A 16,009-nucleotide genomic window follows, 5' to 3' on the forward strand; every position below is an offset into this window, starting at 1 on the left:
CTTTTAAAATATTATTAAGGAATATTTAAGGCTTACCTTAAAACAATTTCTCCAGCTATTCAAAATAAGACAGAAAATGCCCTGGAAATTTTTGAAATGAGAATCAGAAGCACCTTTTAATTTTATTTCTAGATAGCAAAAGAAAATGATATAGAATGACCCATCATTTGAATGAACAATGGCCCTCTTTACCCACCAGAACTGCCTACTTCTCCAATATACTAGCAGACCCCTTAGTCTTGCTGAGCATAGGAACAAGCTTTCTGGTCTCTCCTGCTCTCTCCAAACACGTTTGAGTTTAAATTTATGTTTTGCTTATTTTTAGACTCGCCAGCCTGTGTTTGTGCAACTCTTGCAAGGTGTCTTCAGGGTGTACCACTGCAATTGGCTCATGCCTAGCCAGAAAGCATCAGTGGAAAGCTGCATTCGAGTACTTTCAGATGTAGGTAAGAAAACTGTATATTAATATAATTGCATGTAATACATTTAAGCTCTTTCTCTTCATTGATCAGTACTTATTAGCACATCTGTCTGAGTGTTGCCAAAACTCCATTACTTCAATTGCTGGAGTTAAAGGTGTGTGTGAGTTTTATATATAAGTGTCACTCTCTCTTTCTGCTTGTGTGTGTGAGAGAGAGAGAGAGAGAGAGAGACAGAGACACAGAGAAAGAGAAAGAGATTAGAATGATTAGAAAACAGAACTTTATAAATGAATTAACTAAATGTTTGGGTGTCATTCTTCAGTTGTTTAAAAAAAAGTGTGTATATATGTTTGTTTCTAGTTTCCAGTCTACTTGTATATTCCCTCTCTTAGTATTGTTTCGGTGTAATGATGTTAGAGTGATGTCTTGCCATCCTGAAGTTTATGTTCGTCTCCAACAAAGATGGCTACGTTCATCAATAATTTTTCTTAAGAATTACACCAGAAAGATGTTCGTGATTTTTGTTAACATCAATTCCATGTTCTCTCCTTCTCTATTATACTGTTAGTGGTTTAGTTGATATTTTATATTGAAAGAATTTGTATGAAGCTCAGAACATTTTTCCTCCAAACACCACCTGCAATACAATCTGAAACTTTTTTGCCTTTGGTTTCACACCAAATGCAGCGCACACACAAAATAATATTTCCTCTTGATTTTGAAATTTTTGATTAGACCAAAGTCACTAATTCACCTGTAGCATCTGTAATCAAAGTATTTCTGAAGTCACACCATGTGGTTTCTTAGAGAGAGAAAGCAAACTTCTTTACAAAGACAGTAATTGTGGGATGAAATAAGCAATGTCTTAAATATATTTTTATGATCTTTATTGGATTGTCTGTGCTAGGTTTTCTGCATTACTAAAAAAGAGCCAAGGTGGTGTGGTTGAGTGTTGGATGGAGACTCTTGGAAACCAGGGTTGTTGGATAAAAGAGACAACATATTTTATCTCTTTCAGCAAAAAGCAGAGCAATTGCTATTCCAGTTGATCTGGACAGCCAAGTCAACAACCTCTTCCTGAAATCACATAACATAGTACAAAAAACAGCCATGAACTGGAGGATGACAGTAAGGAACGCTGCTAGAAGAGATTCTGTGATGGCTGCTTCAAGGGATTATCGCAACATTATTGAGAGACTTCAGGTCAATAAATATCTCAATGTCTATTTTTACGATATATTTAGATGGATGAATAATATTAGGCCCTTGGTCATGGTTTTTTCAAGACAGGTATATTGGTCACACATACCTTATTTACAAGAAGGTGTCACATTACAAGATGTCACATTTAGGAGTTTCTTTAATGCAAAGGTGAGGAATGTGACCCTGAGCCCCATTTTGGAGCCCCCAAGTCTTTGGAATCTATGTATAACAAATATACAAACAAACAAAAAACCCTCAAACTTTTTGTGACCTTTTTTGTTTTTTGGCCTGAAGACAATCCAAAAATGAAGTAAACAAATGTAGCAGTTTTAACTTTGCTAACCGCTCTTCCCCCTGAAATTGGTAATCAGAGGTGGTGTTATAGCATTTTTGGTGTACTGCCAAAAGTTGGTGCAGTTGGAGGGGGTGAGATAGGTGAAAATTGTCTCTCCTCCCTTGCTTGTAGTTGCCCTCTCCTGCTTTGATGACATAGTGTCATTGAAAATTGATTACAACTCCACAAAAGCAGTGTGTTTGATGTGATATCATGTGTTCACCAGCAGAGTGCAACCTGTAAGAAAGAGGATGCCATGCTGGTGGAAACTTTGCTAGTCAATAAAACAAGTAGAACCTAAAGTAAAATGTTCCATTGGGTTCCAGCCACCCTTGTCCTAGCTGGGGATGCTCTGTTCCATTATTTCCTCCACTTGTCTTCTTCCCTGAAAAGCAATCCCCACTTGCTGCTTTTAGTCTCCCTCTGACTTTTCAAAACATTTCCTAACCCATTTTTTAAAAAAACTGTTACACCTTGACTCTACCAGCTGCTTGTACTTCCCTTTGTTACGTGGGTAGTACTATCCTGGCCACATAGGAGTGAATACTCAGGGGATGAGTTGGTGAAGGGAACCTTCTTTCTACCATAATTCTAGGAGAAATTAGAAGATCAGACCTAGGGAATTAGGGGTCCAATTTTATTTAGGAAAAGATAGCATTTCTGTCTCCCACCCTAACCAAAATCTGAAGAAAATAGCTCATAGACTCTAAAATATAGTGTCAAGGTTGTCATGTCACTACTGCAAAGCTCATGTGCTGGGAAAATTTCATCAAGTTAACATATCTGAAATTTTGACTTATAGCCTGGTGTCACTTGGCATTGTGCAGCCTCCTTTAAGGTAAACAACTTTTCTCCAGTCTTTGCTACATAATCCACTCTCCAGTCCCTTGGCCTCCTGCATAGCATGTAGCCTTTACAGTGTCAGCTTGTTCTTCTGGGTGTAGACCAAGGCAATACAAAAGCATTCTGCTGCGATAGCTCATGTAAAGACATGTTATTTTCCCCGTTAGTGGCTGTCAGTGAAATCAGTATGCTGTCATCTTTTATTTTTCCCCCATGGCAATATGATTTTCTTGAAACAGGCTGTTTTTCCTAAACCAGTAAATGGGGCCCTCATTTCCCAGGTATCAATATAAAACTGAAAGTATTATATCTACAATTGTCATAATATCATATGTTATAACATGTAATGTCATATGTTTTGTGATCTATTTTTAATAACTCCTGTTAACAATGAGAAAGACTATCTGTAAAGTATGTTTCTGCAAGCTTGCAATATAATTTTGGAATGGTTCTGCATTCTCAGTGGCAATTCTTTTCCAAATACAAGAGATATGTATTCAGCAATACTGGCAGAATAAGCTGTAACTGTCCTCATCAGCAGCACTTTTATTTTGATAAAACAATGTTTTTATCTGTATTAATTTTTCCATACCATTATTATAATATCTGTACTTTAGGATATAGTATCAGCTTTGGAAGATCGCTTACGTCCACTTGTCCAGGCTGAGCTGTCTGTGTTGGTGGATGTCCTTCATAGGCCAGAGCTTCTCTTTCCAGAGAATACGGATGCAAGAAGAAAATGTGAAAGTGGAGGCTTCATTTGCAAGTAAGTAATGTGGGTGTATAGTTGGCCCTTCTTATACATGGATTTTTTATACACAGATTCAAGCATCCACAGTTTGAAAATGTTAAAAAAGGTATAAATTTCAAAGATCAAATCTTGATTTTTCCAATTTTTTATATAGCACCATTTTGCTATGTCATTATATTTAATGGGACTTGAGCATCCACTGATTTTGTTATCCACAGGGGATCTTGAAACCAAACAGCAGCGTATAACAAGGATCCACTGTATTTATTTAATTCTTTTTGAATATGTCCTGGTCCATATTTTGGTCTGTTTTCTCAGTCATTGTTTATAGAATATTGCAGAAACCTATTTCATTTGCTAACAACTGAACTGTTATTTGTCTGTAGTGAAGTGTTAATATTGCTATTGCTGCTGCAGATTCTGGATACAGGCAACAGTTTTATAGCTAGAGAAGAGTGTTCTACGTTACATGTTTTATAAAAGAAAAAACATTTAATGCTCATTCTCAAAAGACAAACATGGCATAGCCTAGCCTATTTGTTTTCTCCTTGACCCCTAATATACCGTAAGTAGTGACAAATGCCTTCTTAATTGATTAGACGTTCTAGTATTGAAACAAATTGTGATCAATTGGTTGTTTTCAGGTTAATAAAACATACTAAACAGCTGCTGGAAGAGAATGAGGAGAAACTTTGCATTAAAGTGTTACAGACGCTCAGGGAAATGATGACCAAAGACAGAGGCTATGGAGAGAAGGTACTTTAATTTACAGTTTGTCATTTTGATTTTCAGTGCAGCAAAAAACAAACAAACAAACAAACAAACAAAAGGAATAGTGTTTTTTATATTGATTGTAATTACTGCATTTTTCAAAAATTACACTAACATATGGAATTGAATTACTGTTGTTTATTTCAGTTGATTAAAATGACTTGAGGAATCCCAAGATACTTCCGTTACTTCCTTTTTCTTCACTGTGTTAATATCAATCGCTTTGTCTTCTATCCTGTTTAGTCAGTAAAAAGGAGAGCTTAATTCTACATGATTCTCTTTCAAGCCTTATTTCTGCCTTCACAGTTCAATTTACTCGTAAGAAGTTGTCAAAGGGATTTGTAGGGCTGTCATCAGATAATTTATAATTTAATCTGATTTCATGCTGTATCTGACTCAAGTCAAAATTTGAGATGAGAGAAAATTCCATGTCTTTCTTCTGCCAGCTTTTGGCAGACCTCAGATTCTTTATACCAAACAAATTTACCCCTTCATTTACTTGGGTATCAAACAGCATGCAGGGAAAAGATAGGAGGAGGGTTTTCCTTTTTTCCCTCCTTCCTTAGATGCCCTAGACCAGAGATGGAGCAACCTCAGCCAAGTGCAGCCTCACAAACCCATTCTTGCTGCCTCTGGAAGCTCCACAACAAAGTACGGTCACCTGTGAGTTGGGGCTGCACAGCTATGGACAGGTGTGGGTTTCTACAGCAGGTCTAAACTTACTATGTACAGTTGGTGCTCTATATCTATGGATTCTTTATCCTTGGATTCAACCATCCATGGCTTCAAAATATTGGGGGGGGGGGAATCCAAAAAGTATCTACAAGAGATTCTGAAATCAACCCCTAGTGAATACTAAGGCCCCACTGTACAGTCGCAGGACTCAGTAGGAATGGTGGTTCCCTATACGGTTGCTACAGTTTCAACAGCCTTTTGAGATCTACATCCCCCATTCTCCCTTTGGCTGTGTACCCCAGCAGGCTTATAACTACAGTGAGGGAGGGAGGAGGGAAGAGGAAACATGTATGTTGCCAGTGCTTCTGTTTGTCATGTAGAGGAACCAAAGATGGCTGAGAAGGGTTTGAAGGCTATTGGTGTTTGTTGGGAACAGTGGGAAACATTTTTGGCTTAGTAAAAGGGCCTCTGTTCTTCCAGAGTTGTTCAGAAGAACTTGACTGGTGAGCCATGGAAACATTAGAGCAAGGATAGGGAGTCCTTTTTGAATTAAGGACAAAATTCAGTTTTAGTGAAGTTCCTGCAGACTACATTCCAGCAGTGCATGCTGTCAAATACAAAAGGCAGGGATGAAAAATGCAAGAATATTTCAACTTCAAGTTCTTACTGTTTTGGGAGAGACATGTCGAATCTTTTAGCATGGCTAAAAAGCAGACAAAAGCTGGGAAACTACTAACCTATAGTATTTCTTTATGTCTCTTAAAATTAGAGACAATTTGGTATTACAAAAGAACATAGTGTTACAGGAAACACAAATCGAGAGAAAAAATAGAGAAAGAGAATAAATACGAAAAATAAAATGTCACATTCTAGGGTTTTAATTCTTAATCCATCACTGATCTAGATAAGGTTAGGAACATACAGTGCGCCTGAGTCATATGCGGGTGTGCTTTACGCGGCTTTCAGCATACGCTGAAAGCCGCACAGGGAGAAGGGGCAGCGCATCCCATAGGGAACAATGGGATGTGCGCCCATGGCATGTGCGTGCCGCTACACCACCGCGTGCATGAGTCCCATTCATTTAAATGGGGCTTGAGCATAGGCAGAATTCGCTTTTGCAGGGGAATCCGGAACGGATCCCCCGCGTAAAGAAAGGGCGCACTATATTAAGATGAGGACTCAAATCTAGTTTTGTTGGAGCTTTCCTCTGGCCTATGAAGGACATGATTAGGCTCTAAGTTTGCTTTGTTCAGAAATGACCTACTATCATCTAGATGATTCTGCAGTTCTAGAGCAAATGGCTATAAAAATCCAGTGGACATACAGTATTCCATAGCCTTTAGATACAAGGGACACATCACCAAATCATCATGGTAATTGATATAAGAAATGTTATAAAAGTAACTCAGGATTACCATATATACTCAACTATAAGTTGACTTCATGTATAAGTTGAGGGCAACTATTGGTGCCAGAATTATGGATTTTGATATGACCCATGGATTAGTAGAGGGTAAAACTTAGCAGCATGTAACAAAGGATATAAAGGCTGAAATAAAAGAAAACAATTCTCAAAACCTTTAAAAGTTTTGACATGCACAACTATTTGTGGTCACCCTGAAGGCTGGATGGATGAGATAGTAGAGGGGATTGATGCTTCTTTTTGGAGCTCTGAGAAGATATTAAACTCTCACTTTTCACCAGGGCATGGTTCCTTTTTTGATAAGAAATAAAGTACAGTACTTACATTGACCCGTGGATAAGTCAACCCATGTTTTTTTGGGGTCAGTTTTTTTGCTAAAATCTCTAGACTTATACAGGAGTATATACAGTAATTAACTGCTTCATAGAAACATGTTTACAAATTTCATGAATTTTGCAAACAAATACCTGGGGCCACATCTAGTTTGAATAGCTGTCATAAAAACAAATGTCTCATGGACCAGGCTCTACAAGCTAATGGTTATTCCAGCTCAGACATCAGAAGGGCTGCCAAGCCCAGAAAACCCAGAGGAGTGAAGACAAACAGCCACCCAAAGGGAAGGTATTTTTACCATACATCAGAGGAGTCACAGACAGAATAGGCAAAGTGGTGAGGAAGCACAACCTTCAAATGGTTTACAAATTGACAAAGAAAATCCAGCAAATGCTTCGCTCAGCCAAGGACCAGAGAGACCCTCTCACAGCCGCAGGAGTTTACCGCATACCATGCAGCTGCGGACAAGTCTACATAGGGACCACCAAACGCAGTGTCCAAGGAACATGACAGACACTGCAGACTGGGCCATCCAGAAAAATCAGCAGTAGCAGAACATGCCATAAACCATCCTGGGCATGAAATACTGTTTGAAAACACTGAAATTCTGGACCATGCCAGCCACTGCCATGTCAGGATGCACAGGGAAGCCACTGAAATCCACAAACACCTGGACAATTTCAATAGGAAAGAGGAAACCCTTAAAGTAAACAAGATTTGGCTTCCAGTCCTGAAAAACAGCAAGCTGAAGACTCAACAAATGCAAATGAGAAATCTCCCAGGGTCAGGGGCTTCCCAGCAGACAATGGGCACCAATCAAGCAGACACTAATCCTCTTTTGCATAGCCTCCCACCCTGAGGCCTGCCACTAGCAACAGAACAATCCACATGCAAATCACTCCTGCCTTCCCAGGTCACACAATATATATACTCAACTCCTTTCCAGGCAAGCATTCTCTGAAGATGCCAGCCACAGGTGCTGGCGAAACATCAGGAAGAAACTTTTCTAGAACATGGCTACATAGCCTGAAAAACCCACAAAAAAACTATGGATGCCTCTTTTTTGTCCATTGCTAAAGTTCTGGAAAGTTTTGTAGTCATGAACATGAGAGGTGGCAGTCTGTGTACAGGAGGTTGGATATGTTGTTGATTTGCTGATGGGCTGACTTAGACTGAGAGCTTCTGTGGGACTTGAGGTTCCATCCCTTTGTGGCTTTCAGACATATTTTGAGACAAGCATCAATACAAGCAATCCCCATCTTCCCAAGTAGTCTCACATCGGGGGGCTTTCACAGTATTCTCCCTGTATTTGAACAAACTGGAATGTTGCTGAGGAATTTTTGCCAGGGGTTAAAACATGTATTTTTGTTGTGCAACATCCCCCCCCCACACACACACACACTTTTTTGGGTCCCAAAAATAGATTTCCTACACAGGAAACAACTTTTGTCTGCAGAGGAACCTCATTTTTTATGCAGAAAATGGGGGGAGGGGTGTGGGAAATAAAAATTTTTAGCACAAGACTTTGGGACATTGAATGCCAGAAGAAAATTGCAAAACATTTTAAAAAACTGTCTGATCTATTTTTTTTCCTGATTTGGGTTCCCAAATGTCTGGAAACCCATCTTTCAACATGGGAATGAATGCTTGTGAATATTCTGTCCATTCCTAGTCTCACGTGAAAGGTAACTTTATATAGGTTGCCCAACATACTTTATTGGCTTTATCAAATTCTTGTCTGGCTTACCACCATCTTTACTCCTGTGGCTCTTTTGAGTTGAATTGTGAGATTATGAGTCTTATTACTTAATACCATCTGATTTTCTTGAATTAATGTCTCTTTTACCTTCTCTTTTCTTCCTTTTTCCTTTTCTAGATGGTTGCACTTGGTGAATTGGATAATGCAGAGGTCTTGCACTTCTTTCTTCCTTTTAAAAAAAATTAAAATGTCTTATGTGGTGGTACACTTGTGAATCTATCCCATAGTCTGTGGTGGTGTCTTACTGGTGTTAACACCTTGTGGTTCATGTATCTGTAGTAGTTGTGTAGTCAAATGTAATGTACTGTGTGTCTACAGTGAAAGTTTTACAGTTTAATTAAATTGTCTATTATTATCCTTCAAGAGTTTTGTCTTTGGATGCAATCATTTTGTTTTCCTTTGAAGGATATAGTGCTGAAAGGATTTCCCAGAGGTTGGATGTGCTAGTCAGTGAAGGGAAAAGCAACAAGAAAGAATACATTGGCGGGTTACAAACCACCATATAGTACACGACGAGCGCGTACTAGGGTTAGGAAGGGGCGGTGCTTCCGCACCCCCTAACCCAAGTATGCGCTCCGCGCACACAAAATGGCGGCAGCCGTTCCACACAGCCACCGCCATCTTGATGCAGCGGATGCGCTGCGTCTGCACATCGCACCCCGGAAATGACGCCACGAGCGCGCGACTAGTGCCTCGCGGCGTCTCTTCTGGAGCCTGAGAAGGAGCGTGATTTCCACGCTCCTTCTCTGCAGCGTCTGGGAGCAGCGCAGTTTAAAGGCTGCGGCTCCCGGACGCTGCAAGCGGAGGCGGAGCCAGACCGCCACTTCTCAGCAGTCTGTAACCCGCCATTGATACCTTAAAGACTACCAAGTTTAATTTGGCATAAGCTTCCATGGACTATCAATTAATAATGATTCAGGTGAGCTAGGGCACAAAAGTCTAGATTAAATTTGTTATAAATTAAATTCATGATTTTTAAATTAGCTAGATTTGACTGGTAATTCTCAGAGTATCACAGGTAGCAGGTGAAACAGGAGTCTTTGGTTCCTGAAGAATTGATAGTCCCTGGACCATAGAGACATGGAGAAGACTGGCGAAGAAGTGATAACCTGATATTTAAGGTGGACATGTTGTTAAGTAAGAGCAAAGCTTGGACTAGGGGAATCCTCTGAACAGGGTTCTTGGAAGTTTCCATTTTCAATTATGATAATTAGAAATGATAAAAATAAGGGATAGAAATCTTCATTTTTCAGTTTTGTGCAGTGTTTTAGTTGTTTGTCAAGAAATTCCAGCTGCTTTTCTTTATTATTTTTTCCTCCCTGGGAGCTTGCAGAAAAGACTTTGGGGCATACATGGCTCATGGCCTTGACTTTGCCAACTCTTGCCATAGAGATTCGTCTTCTAAAATGCATACTAAAGTTTGGAATGGAGAGTTATAACTAGATAACAGAAAAAGAAAGTAAAACTGAAGGGTAATATTTATTTTTTCAAATTGTGGATTAATTCTTTTTGAATGTAGAAGATGTTACATAGAAAGGCAAAATGGCAGTCCATCACACTTTTATTTGAGTAGGCATAAGCAAATACAGGCTGCACAAAGAATAACAAGAAATGTAAACGTGGAATGCATAATGACATCTGTGGATATCTATGGAAAATCGATTTTTGTAAGGAATGGCTTGCTGCACACATCGTACAATGTACATTAGGTAGCTCTAGGGAGGAGGAGCCATTCATTTAGAACAGGGGTGGGCAAAGTACTGACATGGACTGAATGTGCCCTCCCAGAAGTTAAAACATAGCTTCAAAATGACCACTATGGATTGTGGGGGACATTTTCACCACTTTTGGACCCTCCCCAGACTACAGTTTAGAATAATTTGTCCCTTTTTTGATCAGTGATCCTTAAATAATAATAGCTTTCAGTCTTCACTTGGGCTGTCTTGTCCTTTCTACAGAGGTAACATTGATCTTCAGCTCTGCTGCCAACATATGCCATTCAAAGTTCATAATCACCATTTAAATGTCATCAGATACTTATCTGTGCCAGCATTGGTGTTAGAGGATGTAGGACCTAGATGCTTCCATGGTTTGGGTTGAGAGCATAAATCAAATGAAACACTTGTTGAAAGCTTTTTGTTTTGATACATGTATTTTTTTAAACACACGCACAAACACATAGATACTGTATATACTCATGTATAAGTCTATAAATTTTACTCAAAAATTTTACCCTAAGAACTTGGATAGCTTATCCACATGTCAGTGTATGTATTGCACAAAAAGGAACCATCCCTTTCTCTGAGTAGAGTGGCAAAAGGAAAGAGGTTAGTGTATCTCGGGAATATAAAGGAAGCACTGTCACCCACTACTCTCTCCACCACAGCTTCACTTCTGACTTTTTTGAATGCCTGAGTGGGAAAATGAAGGGGTGTTGGCAACTCTTTGAGGCTTCCCCTCAAAGGAGCACTATGAGGAATTGAGTTTTGAAGGGTGTGAATAAGACACCTGATTATGTTTGTCAGCTTTTCTGGGTTAAAATCAGGCAAACCTATCACATTAAAGTGAAAGGCTGTAATCACTACTAACAGAGAACTTTATAGCACAGGCCCTAAAACAGGCCTGTGGCATTCTAAAAGGGAACGTGATGGGGACGGGAGGCGGCAAAAATGCATCTTACCACACAGGGAGAATGCCGCAGCCGCTGACGGACATTCCCATCAGGTTCCAGATGTGTCCCAGAGGTTGCCGTGTTCATTACTTTGCCTTTACATTCTTTTCTATCTCTCCTCAACCTCCTTGACTCATTGCACAGCCATGATTTACTGTGTTTCCCTCTTCAGCCTGCCAAAATTGTGTAAATTCTTTTTCCTTTCTGTTGTCATCTACATCTTTTGTTACATGCCCCTTGACTTATCCATAGCTCATATCAAAATCCATAGCTTTGGCCCCCAAACCTACCCTTGACTTATACATGATGTTGACTTATAGTTGAGAATGTATAGTATACACTTGAACACCGGTTGAACACCTGCCAAAATAGCATGAACCACTTGAAATGTGTTTCATTTTGTGGTTTTCTAGATGCTATAAAGTAATTTTTCAGGCTCATCATAGATCCATTTAGATTCAGTGTGTGGTGCAGCATCCTGTATTGCTCTGTGGAATTCACTAGTGAGAATTTTAGGTGGAATTAGGTATTTATTTTTCCATTGCTTTTCATTTAAGCAAAACTCTTCTCGTTTCCCACGCAAACCTCTAATGGTTGATGCCTGCTGCTCTGTGCAATAAATCAAGCAGGGTTATCCAGCCCAATTTAGAACTTACGCTCTTGATTACAAGGAGGAACTTTGCTGGCTGACTTGTGTGGAAGGATTCCATCCATGGAGCAGGTGTGTTTATAAATATAGGAAATGAGCCCTATCTGTTTATTAAAAGTGTCTTCTGGCAGTGCTTTGGATTCTCTGAAATAATTTGTAAGGAAGCATTGGGTTTTCTTTCGTGTGATTTACCTCAAAGCAAGTGTAAAAGCTTGGAATGAAAATTGAAAACATTTTTAGCTTTCATTATACTCAGATTACAGATGTGTGAGGAATCTGCTCCATCATATTTTTCCCTCTAGATTTTCCTAATGTACACCCTCAAAAAATGGACCTGAACTGGGCGTATTTTGTGTACAGGAATCAGCACATTTCAGGACTTGTAGTACATCCTGTAGTTCAGGAAGTATTCCTTCAATAAAATGAACACAGCTTTTTGTGGGGTTTTAGGCCTGTGTGGCCATGTTCTAGAAGAGATTATTCCTGATGTTTTGCCAGGATCTGTGGCTGACATCTTCATTCTCTGAAGATGCCAGCCACAGTTGCTGACGAAACATCAGGAATAAACTCTTCTAGAACATGGCCACATAGCCTGAAAAATGCACAAAACACTATGAATGCTGCCCATGAAAGACTTCAACTTCACAAAATGAGCACATTTGACAGGTGTGCATAGAAAAAAAATGTTCACTTATTAAAAAAAACCCTAGAAACACATTAATGGATACAGTTTGATAATAAAAAAGTTTGTTTAAAAAACATACAAAGGTAGATCCCACAAACATACTTTTTTGTAAATAAATAAATAAATAATGCGCAGAGCAAGTATGACTTGAACATCCAGGTCAGAAAAGGAAAAAAGAGGCTGTGGAAGCAGATTTCTGATTCCTAGCTAAGATGATTAAAATGCATTTCTGCCTGTTTGTGAACAACCAGTATTTCCTCATCTTTGGTAGTCTGTCTGGTCTGTGGGTATCATTTATTTTTGCCTACCTGATTTGAAGTGTGTACTGTTAGGAATGGTGGAGGCCAGTTTGTACTGGTAATACATGATACAGATAATTCTGTTGCAGAAATGTAACTACCCGATACAAAAATATTCTTTGAATTACACAGCTTTGTTTATATCAACTGCTTCTGCATTTGTTATGGTCCAAGCATAAAAATTTGTTCCTTTTATGTGAGAGGGGCCATTTGTGTCATATTAAAGCATCAGAGAAAATGTCAGAAGAAATGCAGGATGTAAATACAATGAATAATAAATATGGTTCCTGCTATGGTTCCATTTTTGTTTACTTTAAAGTAGTTATGTTAAATGGTTGTAAGCCCCAAACTGGGTACATTAAAATAGAGATTGAATATTTTCAGGAAGTTTTCTTCTACAATTCTGCTGAAATGTTAGAAATGAAAATATAAAACCTTGGCTAAAAATTCACAAAGCCAGCACAGCTCATGTTGGAGATGCTTGGAACAGAGAGAAGTGCATGCCATCTCAAATAAATTTAAGCATATCGGTAAAAGTGGATTTGAGTGAGTGGAAGTAGGTGAGGTAGCTTAGTAGAATCTCCATCCACCTACACAGCCGCCACAAGTTTCATCCACCACCTCCCTCCCCAGGAACCTTGAGTAACTGTGCCCTTGTTCCAGGGAGAGGTGGGAATCAGAAACTAGTATAATTTTTAATTTTTCAGTTCCCAAGATTCCCATGCTTTCTGTATTGATCCCTTGGGCATGCTTCTCCTTCTGTGAATGAGAGATGAAATAAGTCTTATCTCCTTTTCTAAAAATTTGCAGTGGCCTGGATCAAGAAGTTACAAAACAGAAGAGTCAAAGGGAACACTGGAGAGAAAGAGAGAGAGATCCGTAGAAGAGATAACTCTTTAAAGCTTAAGGCTTGAACTGTTATCACTTTGCCCGAAGGGGGCGTCCTGGTGATGCTGAAAGATACTGAGAGATGTCCTACTTACCTTTTTCCTCCCTTTCTCTGCTCCCTCCTACATTGCAGTGAACTGCTCTGTTGGGCACCTGCCAACATTCAAGCGGCAGTTACATAAGAGGCAGGGTGTTTTTTTTTCCTGGAATTTAGGCTCACTGCTGATGTGTGACCTTCAGCAGTAATTGCCAATAAAATGTGGTGGAGCTGTTTACTGTTGGTTCAGTCCAGACTCTGACTGTCAGTATTCCAGACTATACTGGCAGGTACTGCGTCTGAATGGTTGCTAAAGTCTTATTTAAATAAAATGCTAATCCAGCTTCAAGTAAGTATCGAGAGAGCTGTGCCCAAAGCTGTAATAATGCTGTAAAACTGAAGTGTGTGTGTGTGTTTACACAGAGGCAAGTCCACAATCTTACAACCTACCTTGTACCAGGGATTTTGTTCTTCAAGAAAATACCTGGGTCAATATCTCACAAATGTTCGTGAAGATTAAATAATTATATTTAGAGAATGGAATGGAACACTTTGAAAAAATATTTTTAAGTATAGTATTGTATAGTAACAAGCACGTCCATTCGTACTATGAAAGGCAGCTGAGACAGGAGGGGTTTTTTAAGCCTTTGCCTTTATCATCTGCATACTAATCAAGTTTCCCAATAGCTGCATGCCCCTGACTTTCTGCCTGACTCTAACTGGGGAGAAGGGAGGATGGAAATAAATATCATCATCATCATCACCACCACCATCATCTATCTGATGGGAATCTTGTCAGAAGTCATTAGGGACAACTTTAGCAATACACGGAACAAGAGGGGAGAAAGAGACACTTTTGATATGTTAGTTTTTAAATTGGCTGCTGTTGGAGGAGAGAGCTCATCTATAATAACCTCTTCTATTTTTCCTTCCGTTCTTCACAAGGGCAAGAAGGAAATCTCTGCAATTACAGTAGCATATCTCCTTTTTTTCTGCCCTGCCCACAGAGCAGAAGTCTTCAACTGGTTTGAGAGCTAGGGACTACACTGAGCTGTACTATGCGACATGGGATCTTTTTGAGACTTTATAAAAGGACAAATATCCATCTTTGTGCTTTTGCTCTGGGGAAGATTTTTGTACCTAAAGCACTGCTTACCAAATTATCTGCAGCCAAGGACTAGTATCATTTTCTTTCTTTCTCTTATAAACTCACCAGGGGCTAGCAGCTAGTGGCTGTGATTGCCATTCGTCTGTGGGCCACCAGTTTGAATTGCACTGGCCTAGGGGACAGATTTTCCTTTAGGAACCATTAGGTTTAGGAAGCTTCAGTTTTTGTTACATTACTACCATCACCACCCCACTAGTAAAATAGCAACCTTAAACAATAACAGATAAGTTGGTGGTGATGTTGTGACCTCCTATTCAGACTGGGCCATCACACAGAGATGTGGGTCCCAAGCCACTGGTTGAAAAACAATGCTGTAGAAGTGTGAACACTTTCTTTGCTGTGATGTGCGTTCAAGCTCACTCCCACTTACAGTAACCATATTATATTGTTTTCTTGGCGAAATCTAGTTAGAGGCCATTGCCACTTTCTACAGCTGAGGAAATACAATACCCAATGTCATCTAGTGAGTTTCCATTGCTGAGCGGAGATCTGAATTGTAGTTTCCAAGAATCCTAGTCCAGCATTCAAACCATGGCACTACATAGGCATTCAGGTGAAGACATTCTACCTAACCATTTAAAACATGGTATACAAAATCATAGATGCTGTGAATCCATCTTTAGATTTGTGTTCAAACTGTTGCAGGGACAACTGAGAAATCTATGACTGCAGATTTAGCAAATTCTCTCTTGGTCTTAATGGCTGCTTTTCTGCACCTGCTCCAAACTGTATGTACAAAAGCTCTCCCAGTGCTGGGAACATAGTCCAGTGTATATAGCCAAGAGTAGATTCCCTGTTCCTGGCCACCAACTTCCCCTGGAACAGTACCATCTTTTGTGAAGGGAAAAGAATGTAACTAATGTGCCATTTGAGCATACTGTCAGAATCATCATCCAGTGCAAACAAAGTTGGTTGTAAAACATATCAAGTTGCAACAATTAAGGGTATAAAAGAGTCTTGGGAATCACAAGACCTCACCAGGCAAACTTGATGAACATGATTTTAAACTGATTAGCAGATAAGAAACTGAACAAAATAGAGGTTGCTTCACAGTATTGTCTCTAGTAATGTTTTACTCATTGTGCCTTAAATATTTGA

General features: G+C 39.4%; 2 protein-coding genes across 6 annotated transcripts in view; one reads left to right on the top strand and one right to left on the bottom strand.

Annotated features, from left to right (window-relative positions):
- Positions 1-16,009, bottom strand: part of SUMF1 (sulfatase modifying factor 1) — an 891,645-nt gene that overhangs the window by 309,343 nt on the left and 566,293 nt on the right. The window lies entirely within an intron of this gene.
- The window catches only part of ITPR1 (inositol 1,4,5-trisphosphate receptor type 1), a 276,298-nt gene that overhangs the window by 170,963 nt on the left and 89,326 nt on the right, over positions 1-16,009 (top strand). For 3 of the 5 annotated variants that reach the window (XM_042448620.1, XM_042448622.1, XM_042448623.1), the window contains 4 exons: positions 326-446; positions 1,441-1,625; positions 3,420-3,568; positions 4,198-4,309. In XM_042448620.1, the coding sequence (XP_042304554.1) occupies positions 326-446; positions 1,441-1,625; positions 3,420-3,568; positions 4,198-4,309 (567 nt within the window). Of the gene's footprint in view, positions 1-325; positions 447-1,440; positions 1,626-3,419; positions 3,569-4,197; positions 4,310-8,631; positions 8,665-16,009 lie in introns of all 5 variants that reach the window. The other 2 variants (XM_042448619.1, XM_042448621.1) reach the window with 1 other exon arrangement.

Source organism: Sceloporus undulatus, chromosome 2, assembly GCF_019175285.1.
Source record: "Sceloporus undulatus isolate JIND9_A2432 ecotype Alabama chromosome 2, SceUnd_v1.1, whole genome shotgun sequence".
Taxonomy (NCBI): domain Eukaryota; kingdom Metazoa; phylum Chordata; class Lepidosauria; order Squamata; family Phrynosomatidae; genus Sceloporus; species Sceloporus undulatus.